Source organism: Brachyhypopomus gauderio, chromosome 2, assembly GCF_052324685.1.
Source record: "Brachyhypopomus gauderio isolate BG-103 chromosome 2, BGAUD_0.2, whole genome shotgun sequence".
Classification (NCBI taxonomy): Eukaryota; Metazoa; Chordata; class Actinopteri; order Gymnotiformes; family Hypopomidae; genus Brachyhypopomus; species Brachyhypopomus gauderio.
Window position 1 is genome coordinate 8,972,378 of NC_135212.1, and position 10,731 is coordinate 8,983,108.

Here is a 10,731-nt window from a genome sequence, read left to right on the forward strand (position 1 = left end):
TAAAGTGAAACTGGAGCAAAGTTAAGTCAACAAGCAGCTCCCCAGGTCTAACTGGGAGCATTTGGAAGGCCGTGAGGCTTTAAGGTTCTTGTGGCAATACTAGCCCATTATTGATGCAAAGCTGCTGAATGATGATTAATCCCCAACATTATTTAAGTGTATGCATTAGAGAGAGGCAATGTTTTTTGTGCAAGACTTCCTGTGAAGATAACGCTTAGCCTATATCAGACAAACAAATATTTACTGGTCAATACTGTTTCAGGAAGCTATCTTAACCCAGAGGGAAATATCTGGCAGAACATTTAATGTAGGAATTGGCATAGGCTATTACATAGTCTAACACCACCAAGATCATCTGAAGCCTAGATAATTCAATCCCAATTCAAAACTCACCATGTGAATTATCTAGTTCTCTCATATAAAGGCCTGATTTTGTAATTCTACATAAAATATGGACCATACCACACTATGTTGACAAACTTGCACAGACGAGTATTTGTATACAGAAGATGAATGTGTGGTGCTAGAAAGAATTGCATCGTTTGCACATAAAGCAACTTAATAAGCTACTACAAAAGGTGCTCAAAGTGCACAAGTCATCTTTATGATGAAAATGAATAACAAGGTCATGCTCATGGCATCCAAAAAAAAAAAAAAAGCGAACTCTGCAACTGTCATTTATTGCACGCAGGTTAGAAACGGAGTTCTCCTCTGTTAGGTTAGAAACTGAGTTCTCCTCTCAAATTTAATTCAACATAAGCTCGTGCGTGAATTAGACTGATTCTACCTGACCCATTATAAAATAACACCTAAACCAAGAACCCGTTTTTAAACACATTCAATACGTCTCTTTCCTATAATAAATATGTGCGCAGCAGCCCGATACTTGAGGGCAGGGGGGAAAAGTAACTCTGCAACCCCCAAGGGTGTGAACACTACCAGATTGTATCCCATAATTCAACACCACAGAGCAAAAGAATCAGGGGACTTGTGCAGCCCTGAAGCAAACAATCTAAGAAGCTGTCAATTTTTTTTCAATATTCAAACTGATAAACTCTTATGTATGAAATGCATTCCAAGAAATGGGCATGTGCATGCATGTTAATGTTTCTTCTTTTGCCTGATAAAGTGTCATGGTATATAATGAGCTGCTCAAATCAGCTATAACCTGTGAAAACAGAATCCTGTGATGCTTTATAACCTATTTACCAAATTGAGCACATAACATCCTTTTCAGCCCAGTTTCCTAGAAACTGGGATTCCACAAAGCCGACACATGTACCATGCTCTGTTCCAAAATCCTCATGCAGAATTATGCCAGAGGCCTGCCCCTCTCTATTCAGATCCTTGAATCAGCATTTTAACAGACAGCTGATATTTCAAACGTGTGAAAACAAGTCGCCTACTAAACACTCAAATGTTTACGTTTTTTATGTTTATTATTCGCCTAAAATAGTATATTGATACTATAACTAGGTACATATAAGAATACCGCTTAACACTTTCCAACAGCAAAACAAGTCGCAAAACCCGCAAGTTTAACTACTTTTAAGGTCGCGTGACGTCATCAGCGAGAAGTCTTCACCTTAGTTACGTTAACCTGCGTGACGTCGTTATCAGCTCGCTAGGACTCCAAGTAGCTTGCTAACTACCAAATAAAGCAAAAACAATATATCACAGCATATTATCTTGTCCGTTGCACAAATATAGACTTTAAATCATGCATATGTAACCTCTAATATACAGTTCAGTAAAAGAAATATAAAGGAGAAAAAAAGATTTCGCTAGTTACTTCGCAAGAAAGTTATTAGAAACCAATTTACCCAGTAACCAACTATGCCATTAGCCATCTAGCTAACTTAAATGAGCAGGTAAAATACATATCAGAGCCAGGGACGTTGTAATTTATACTGAAACATTTCATAAAAACATAGCCGGCTATTAATGCTTCAGATCTGTGATTATTGGCGATAGTTTACGTCAACAGACAAACGTAGAACAGTAAATTTCTAGAAAACAAGTTCCCAACAAACTTTACGCGATATTTGTGAAATGTTTGGGAGCACTAACGTTACACCTCAACTCGCCGACCAAGAGAGAAACACGACAAGCCAACCGCAACTACACGTACTTGGAGAAAGGCCGGAAACTTACGACCGCCGAGCAAACAGAAGTGGCGAGACGTCTTTACTTCTACAAATAAATATCCGTGAATAATGAGTTACTCCCACCTTCAAACTCTCCAATCTTTCATGCTGGACATCTTCGTACGGCTGGAAAATTCACTCGCACAGCTAGTCGTTGACACAACGTCATTTCCTACTGGAGTGTGTCGTCCACTTTTAACTGTGCAACAGCGACTTCAGGCGACATAGCAATATCGGCTTTTAATCACTGTAGCCTGGATTTAAGGATATTTGTTTCTTCTTCATACACTTTATGCTCGTGTGTAGAACGTTGCACTACTCAATTATGCAGGCATATAAACTAGTATGCCTAATGCATATACTGCACTCATCTGTTTATGAACGTGCCTGAGTGACGGCATGACATAATTTGCCGAAACTGGAGCAGCACAAAGTGAACTGTGAGCTACTGTTGTTTTGTACTGTATTGTTTGCTTGTTTGCATTTAACCACAAAATAACGGGGCGCCTGCCTACCCTAGGCTACTTAATTATGAGATGGTCTGAACTGGTGTGTTCGTGCACTACCACCGAGTTGTGGTGGGAGAAACGCGCTCCAGGCCGCTGGGGGCAGTAAAGCTCCGTAACGCAAGGACAAACCAGCACCGAAGTAGACCTGAACCATATCAAGATGCTAGCTTGCTTATCTTATTTTTGTGTATATTTTGCTACTTGTTTGTCTTTTAACTATTCTTAAACGATTTACTATTTACAAATAGTGTTAAATATTTTTCGTCTCAAAACTGTGTTAGGGTAACAAAGTGTTATATTTGTAAAAGTGTCCCCAAAGTTGAGAACGACCAGAAACTTCGACCGGAGTTCATAGTGTCCAAGCATTCCAGAGGTATCTCCATGGTAACGATGTCTCGCGCTAGCCATCTGGATGAGCTGGCTTTAGCGATCACATATTTTCATGCACCTTAACTGTGTTAAATGTGCACGTACAGCATGTCATTACTATTCGATGCCCTTTACACAAAGTTTAGTCATTTGTGGGCTGCCGTCAGCGGTCTGACGGTGATCTTGTTCGATTTGTCTTGGCAGAGTGAAAATGAGATCAGAAGTGGCGATTTTATTTCTTGTGCTGTGCTGCGCATCAGGAGACACCGGCCACAAAGCAGAACATAATCACGAACATAACGCACATGCTTTCCTTGGCACTGAGGTAGGAGTAGACATTACATCTCGTACTGTTGTGCGATGGTTGAGAATATATTCATTCAGGAATTTGTTTCAGTTGCGTCTTTAAAGCCAAGTATATACCACACTGACGTGTAAAGTGATATCACCAACTGCCTTTTGAAGCATCTCTGTCATCCTTTAGGATAAGGATGAAATAAAGAAACTGAGTCCATCTGAGCAGAGGAGCAAAATGGTGGAGATAGTGAAAAGAATCGATACTGACTCAGACAAATACCTGACTTCAGGTGAGAAGTTATCGAGTTGATTCAGACGTGAATGTTCAATGCATCATTTAAGGGGAGAGTTTAATATGCACATTTCAAGAAGCTACAAAAAAGGAACAGCAGTGTGTGGTAAAGTTCTGTTTCAAAATGAGCAACATCAGTATGTGGGAAGGTTCTGTCTTAAAATGAGCAACATCTGTTTGTGGTAAAGTTCTGTTTCAAAATGCTGCAGTCCATTTGTGTTGCTCTGGCAGAGGAGATCACTTTATGGATACAGAAGGTGTACAGAAGGTACGCAGTGGATGATGCAGAGGAACGCTTCCCAGAGTTTGACACAAATGATGATGGTCTGGTGTCTTGGGACGAATACAACTTGGTGATGCATGGCCACACCGTTGAGGTGGATGACTGGGCTGTTCTTGATGACACAGAAGAAGAATCTCTCAGATTTGTATTTGAGCATTGAATTATTTGACAATTATTTGATCCTTTTATTTCATTGAAGGTTATTTTATTTCAGCTTACTCTTCCATTCACAGCTTCATTTGAAAGAGAAAAGGAGATTCAACTTTGCTGATATGGATGGCATCCCCGGTTTGAACTTGACGGAGTTTCTTGCATTTACACATCCATCTGAAGTAGACCACATGGCTGTAAGTTACTCTCACTCTACTGCATAGCAATGGATTTGCTGCTTCTACTGATCTGAATTATGTATGGTCATATGTAAGTTGTTTGTCACATGCTGAAGCATTTGATTATATGCTATTTTCAACTCAGGACTTTGCAATTGAAGATGTGTTAAGTGAGTATGATGTGGACAAAGATGGATTCATCAGTCTGACTGAGTTCATTGGAGATCTCAGAGCAACTGGTAAATAATAATATAATAATCTTTATTTGTATAGCACCTTTCATACATACATGCAACTCAAAGTGCTTTACAGTATAAATAAATAGTATAAATCTATGCAGTCAAACAGTGAGCAAATTGATTTTAGGGCTTTAGGTTCTAACGAAATATAAAGTTGAGTGTCATCTGCATATTGATGATAACTAATACCATGTCGATCAAGAAGTATTTCATGATCAACGGTGTCAAAAGCGGCGCTTAAATCTAGCAGAAAAAGGACTGAGAGTTTGCCTGCATCCTTATTCAATCTCAAGTCATTTACTACCTTAACTAGGGCTGTTTCAGTGCTGTGGAGAGCTCTGAAACCAGATTGAAAAGTGTCATTTATTTGATTTACTTTGACATAGTCATTCAACTGGATTGACACTACTTTTTCAATTATTTTGCTAAGAAAGGAAAGGTTAGATATAGGTCGATAATTATTAAGAATTGTGGGATCAAGATTTCTGTTCTTTAATAGTGGTTTAACCATTGCAGTTTAAAAAATTTTAGGGAATTCACCCAATTGCAGAGACTGATTAACAATCGTTAGAACTTCATTTGCTAATGAGCTCAGAACCTGCTTGAAAAAGCATGTTGGTAAAGGGTCCAGTTCACAAGTAGAGGATTTTAGTGATGAGATCACATCAAGTAGTGTTACCATGTCAACTTCTTGGAAATAAGACATATTAAAGTTAGGCTGAGTAACTGATGTAAGGGTTGATGGTCTATTAGTGCTTGTTGCTATGTTCTGCCTTATACTAGTAATCTTGTCCCTAAATAAATATAGCAAACTCCTCACATTTATCAACTGAAACAAGGTAAAGGCTAAGCTCAGTGAAGAGCTTGTCATTTTGCAACTTAATGTTCAGTACTCATCATAAATCTGTAAAAGCACTGATTTTATTCAATTGTATTTAGTTCATAACAGTGTTGTAGCAGCTATTGTCTGTGTGTCAGTGTCTGGAAATGGTGAGCTTACATGGATTTGTTTGTCTGGGATCAAAGAAGGTGATGAGCCCTCACAGTGGGAGATTGAGGAGACAGTTCGCTTTAAAGACCTTTATGACCAGGACAAAGATGGCAGGCTGAATCGGGACGAGCAGTTGCGCTGGGTGGCTCCCAACAGCTATGGCTCAGCACGAGAAGAGGTCAGCATACAACATCCAACCCAGTAGTCAAATCTTTGCAGAATATTACCAAACACTCCTAATAGATAAGCAATGTTTTCCATTCTCCTTTGAAAAATAGGCTATTCATCTAATTAAAGAAATGGATCAGGATGGAGACGAGAAGCTCTCAGAAAAGGAGATTTTGAAGAACCAGGACATTTTTATGAACAGCGAAGTAACGGACTATGGCAGACAACTTCATGTATCGCATGATGAATTATAACATTTTTAGTCATTTCTATAATTACATTTTTTTTTTACATAATAAAATGTTCTTTTTTGAGAATCGTTCTAAAACTTGAATTAAATTTAGAAGTGCTAGGAGTACTGCACTAAATAATAATGTTTAAAAGGTGTTTCAGAGTGTTATATCTCCGTGTCAGGTGTGTTATGTCATGGTTGTAGATTGTGCATGTATTGTTTTCCATAAAGTAAGCCGTTCAACTGAACAGTGTGTGAGGTGTGTGCTACTTATCAGCCTTTTATGTCACACTGCACTTGACACTAGATGCTGACAGTTAGCACATGACCTTCACAAGTTTATCATACAATGAATGCTGAAGAACTTATCATAGGCCTAGTTCACACTAGAATGGGTAAAATGGAAAATGCATCTGTGTTCATTTTGCCCATTCATCCACACCAAAACATTATCTGTCACAGCATATCTTTTAAAATCTGGTCTTAAAAACAGATAATCTTTGAAATTACAGTGTAGTTGTGTGGCTAAGAGAAAAGAAAATTTTTTAGGAGTTTTTTTTTTTTGTTTTAGGAGCAATATTGGAAGAACATGGGAGCAGAAATAAAAAATAAAATAAAACATAAGAAAATAAAATATGGAGTTGTCCAAGTTGGTAGTTCATTTGTATTTATGAGAGTATTACTTCCTGGAGATTAATGCTGTAACACCTGATTTCTAATTGTGAATTAGAAATTAGAATTAGAATTTTGACAATGTAATACATGCTGGTAACAGCCCAGCCAATCAAATAAACGCAGGAACAAAGGTGCTGAGAGCTGGTACAGACACCAGCCCCATGTACAAGATACCTGGCAATACACAGCACTAATATAATAATGATACACTCATATAATAATGTATTGTATCTGATCTAGTATTTTTTCTCAACAAAGCACTGGTGATTGAAGTTAACTGACCTGCAAAACTTTTTATTATGTTGTTGGTAACAAATATCAACTATACATTTCTACTTTGTAAATATAAATACATCAGGAAACACCAAAGCCATAGGTTAACACAGTGGGCAACATGTGGTTTGTGGTTAGCATATCTGCCTATCAACACTGGAGTCTTAGGTTCAAGCCCCTATCTGAGTGGAGTTTCCATTGTCTCCCTGTGTTCTCCTCTTCCTGCACCTGATCCCAGTAGAGTACACTGTGTGCAACTGGCTGTCACTTCTCCCATTGTAAAAGCTTGTACCTGTGCTAACTGTAAAGTGACTTTGGGGTATCTGGAAAGGTGCTATATAAATCTAAGTGTGATGCCTGTCTCCACCTTCACAGTTCAGTCCAGTCTCAATGTTTTTCTGTTCCCTCATAGTTGTCTGTAACTCCGTCCCTCATTAGTATTCCCTGGTGTGACTTGTTTCTGTGCTGATCATTGTTTGTAATACAGCCCTGTTGGTTGTGTCCATAACTTTTCTACTGATTGTTTTGTTTAGTTCTTGTATAATTATAATGTAGAACTCTTTAATGGATTTGACCTTGGCCTGCCTTTGTGACTCTGATTTTGGATCGCCCTTCATTGATCCACGCTCCTCTCAGCGTTTGCGCCGCCTCCCAATTGCGCCATGACACCCCGGCGTTACAATAAGTTTCATTCATAACCACTATTGTGATGATGAAGTGGTTTTGATGTTCAAAGCTGCTTCGTGATTAGCTCCATGCACACAACACAGGGCTCCCTTAATCACCATGACTATGGAGTGGAGATCCTTCAAACTCACCCCACATACTGTTGCTCCTTACAACTAGAATGGATTTGTATTCATGAGATGGTTTGATGCATGTCTCCAAAAACACTAATACATTTTGCAGCCTTATGTGCATTTACATAAGCCTGGTTTAACTGTTCCTGTATAGTGGCAGCTTAATTGTTACCTCTTGATACTTTAACACGTCTACCTTTTTGCAGGATGTGGTGAAATATCAGTACTTGCTATTGTATAACATTATTTTTATTCTTATAAAATAAAATTTCTTTTTATTCTTATTTTTATTATATAAAACATGCATAGCTTTTTATTGCATTGTTGGCAACATAAACATTATCAACCATCCATTTGTACTTCTACCCATCAGGAAACACCAAAAACGTAGGTGTTTCCTCACCATAACCACTATTGTGATGGTTCTGATGAAGCGGTTTACAGAGGTGTTCAAAGCTGCGTGAGGAGTAGCTCCACGCACAGGTCCATATTTCAGTTTTTTGTGGCGTACCACAAAGTGTCTCCCCTAATCATCATGACTACAGAGCAAGGTTATAATAGTTTTGGATTTTTCATTATAGTTTAGTTTTTATTTCATTGTGACTTTTTTTTCTAATTCAGTTAGTTTAGTTTTTAGAGCAGGTTTGTGTTACGGAACAGCTCCGGACCCTTCCCTGTGGGCGTGCCGCTACGTTGTCTGCATGTCGTTTTGTCCATGTTTGTACTTCCGTGGGTGTGGGTCGTTTGTGAGCGTGTTCGTTAGTGTCACCTGTGCCTTGTCTCGAGGTCACGTGGGTCTGTGTAATTCACCCATTTAATGTGCGTTCGCGCAGTGTTGTGTGCTCATCTTTGTCTAAAGTTCCGTGTCAGCGTGAGAGGTGTTTATGTGATGCTCGCGCTCCGCTCGGAGCTTACACGTCTGAGTCTGCAATAAATGTTAACTGTTCACCTACAACGTCGTGGTGCCTGCCTCCTTCACCCGCTGTTACATAAAGACGAGCCAAGTACAGAGGACATATGCCAGGATACGCCACCCGGGCACCGAAGGGGAAAAGAAACCACGGCTCTTCCCCAGTCCGGCGCCGCGAAGTCTCTGTCACCGAGCAGGAGATGAAGCAGGACCTCACTCCTCCTGAAGAAGAGTTTGGGAGTGAGAAATCCGGAGAGGAGGAGAGTCTCCCCCCCCCCCGTGTTTTCCGACGAGGAGAGTGAGGGCGAAGCCAGCTGCCCTTCCCCCACGTCAGCGGCTCCCCAGGCGTCGGACGAGGAGCAAGAGACCAGCCTCACTCCACCGGGCTGCCCCGACGCCAACGAGCGCCCCGAGAAGGCAGAGGACGACGTCAGCCCTCCCCCATCCGTACACTCTGAGTCTACGGTGTACTATGGAGAGGGGGAGAACGTCAGTCCCCCTCCGTCCCTGAACTCTAAGACAACGGTGTACTACGAGGAGGGAGGGAGCGCCAGCCCACCTCCGTCCGTTTGTTCGACCCCTTCCGGGTTCGACAGCAGGAGCGAGGGAGAGGACAGCACCTCGGTGGGTTCGGCGGACACCGTGCAAGGAGAGAAAGGGTGTCCGCTAGGCAGAGATGCCTCTCGGGCTACGTCGGAGAGGAGCAGCATGAGCTGGTCGCGCTACCCAGCCTCGGACGAACCCATGTCCCTGGACCAGAGTGTCTCAGACGAGGAGGAGGAGCCCATGTCCCTGGATCTGTGTGTCTCGGAAGGGAAGGAGGAGCCCATGGACACATCGAGGGACAAAGCACCGGTGACCCCGGTAGTGCGGAAGGGATCTGGCACGGTCGGCGGTCCAAGGTGGGGGTTCCGCACGCCTCAGGAGACGCCATGGCGGTTCGCCGGCGCACGGCGCCGAGTCCCGGCTCCAGTGGCGCCCAAGAGGAAAGCCAAGGCTCCGCAGGGGAAGCTCTCAGGCGCAAGGACCAAGGGCGCACCGGGAGGAGCTGCGCGCGCCGGAGACCGGAGGGACCAGGGCCGGCGCCAGAACATATACAGTGAGGGGGCGTCAGTATTTCGGGGGGGGGGGGGGGGGGGGGGGGGGCGAACGTAAGTAGTTGAGCGGGGGGTGGCGAACGTAAGTAGTTGAGCGGGGGGTGGCGAACGTAAGTTGTTGAGCGGGAGGGGGGGGGTGCGTGTAACGATTGTCGAGCGGCCGAGGGGGCGCCATGTAGCGATTTTTGTAAAATAAATGGGTCTTATTTTTTACATTGAGGGGGCGGGACACCTCGCCTGAGGGGGCGACGCCCCCATTCGCCCCCTCGTGGCGCCGGCCCTGGGAGGGACTCCGCCGCCTGTTCCGCCTTCCGCGCCCGTCAGCCTGCTTTCCCTGGAGGGACAGCGCCACCACTTGCGCTTTGGCAGGCAGCCCAAACACTGTCGTGGTTGCCTGTTCCTGTTTGTATGTCTGCCCCTGTGTTTCTCCCGAACCCCCTGTTCCCTTTTGTGCCCTTTATGTTCTGTGTTCCAGTGTGCGTGTTTGTGCTTGTGCCTTTGTTTAATGTATTTTCCCCTGTCTTCCCAGGGAGGGTGTGCTAGAGCTGGTCGCGGCGGTTCCCGCCGTCGGGGGAGCGTGAGAGGTGTTTATGTGATGCTCGCGCTCCGCTCGGAGCTTGCACGTCTGAGTCTGCAATAAATGTTAACTGTTCACCTACAACGTCATGGTGCCTGCCTCCTACACCCGCCGTTACAGTTTGCTAGTTTTTATTAGTTTTAGTTATTTTTTAAGCTTAGTTTTAGTTTAGTTTTCATTAGTTCTAGTATTAGTTTTAGTTTTTTATACTTTGGGTTATTTGTCAAGTGCAGGATTCAAAAAGTTCAAAGTAAATATTGTGAATAAAAACAAAATATACCATTTTTAAAAATGCATTCAATTACTGTTGAACAACCAACAGTCCACAATATAGAAGCCTTAAGTGTGCAAAATGTGTAATATTGCTGCTGAAAATTGCCAGACTAGGATAGACGATCATAGGAGCGTAACTCTATTTTGGTTCCTGTGAAAAGCCAAACTTTTTGAAGGCACCGCAATCGGGTCACACAGTCGTGTGGACATCCAGTCTCAACACATTAACTAGTGCATCCACCCGCTTGCGGTTTTCCTGCATATTAACTA

General features: G+C 42.5%; 2 protein-coding genes across 6 annotated transcripts in view; one reads left to right on the forward strand and one right to left on the reverse strand.

The window, feature by feature from the left end:
* pik3c2a (phosphatidylinositol-4-phosphate 3-kinase, catalytic subunit type 2 alpha) overlaps positions 1-2,376 on the reverse strand; it is a 29,495-nt gene extending 27,119 nt beyond the window's left edge. The window contains exon 1 of one of the 2 annotated variants that reach the window (XM_076986030.1): positions 2,232-2,376. The gene's annotated coding sequence lies outside the window, so the exon portion shown is untranslated. Of the gene's footprint in view, positions 1-2,131 lie in introns of both variants that reach the window. The other variant, XM_076986031.1, reaches the window with a different exon arrangement.
* Positions 2,377-2,449: 73 nt separating this feature from the next.
* On the forward strand, positions 2,450-6,704 carry rcn2 (reticulocalbin 2). 4 transcript variants are annotated; one of them, XM_076986034.1, is made up of 8 exons: positions 2,450-2,587; positions 3,230-3,350; positions 3,510-3,612; positions 3,846-4,042; positions 4,131-4,244; positions 4,372-4,465; positions 5,492-5,634; positions 5,735-6,687. In XM_076986034.1, the coding sequence occupies exons 2-8, from the start codon at positions 3,237-3,239 to the stop codon at positions 5,876-5,878; spliced, it is 909 nt and encodes a 302-aa protein (XP_076842149.1). In that variant the 5' UTR covers positions 2,450-2,587; positions 3,230-3,236; the 3' UTR covers positions 5,879-6,687. The 4 variants fall into 4 exon arrangements, with proteins under 4 accessions (XP_076842149.1, XP_076842151.1, XP_076842150.1 ...); XM_076986036.1 differs by lacking the exon at positions 2,450-2,587 and adding an exon at positions 2,694-3,029 and having other exon boundaries at positions 5,495-5,634; positions 5,735-6,704; XM_076986035.1 differs by lacking the exon at positions 2,450-2,587 and adding an exon at positions 2,712-3,040.
* Positions 6,705-10,731: the final 4,027 nt, after the last annotated feature.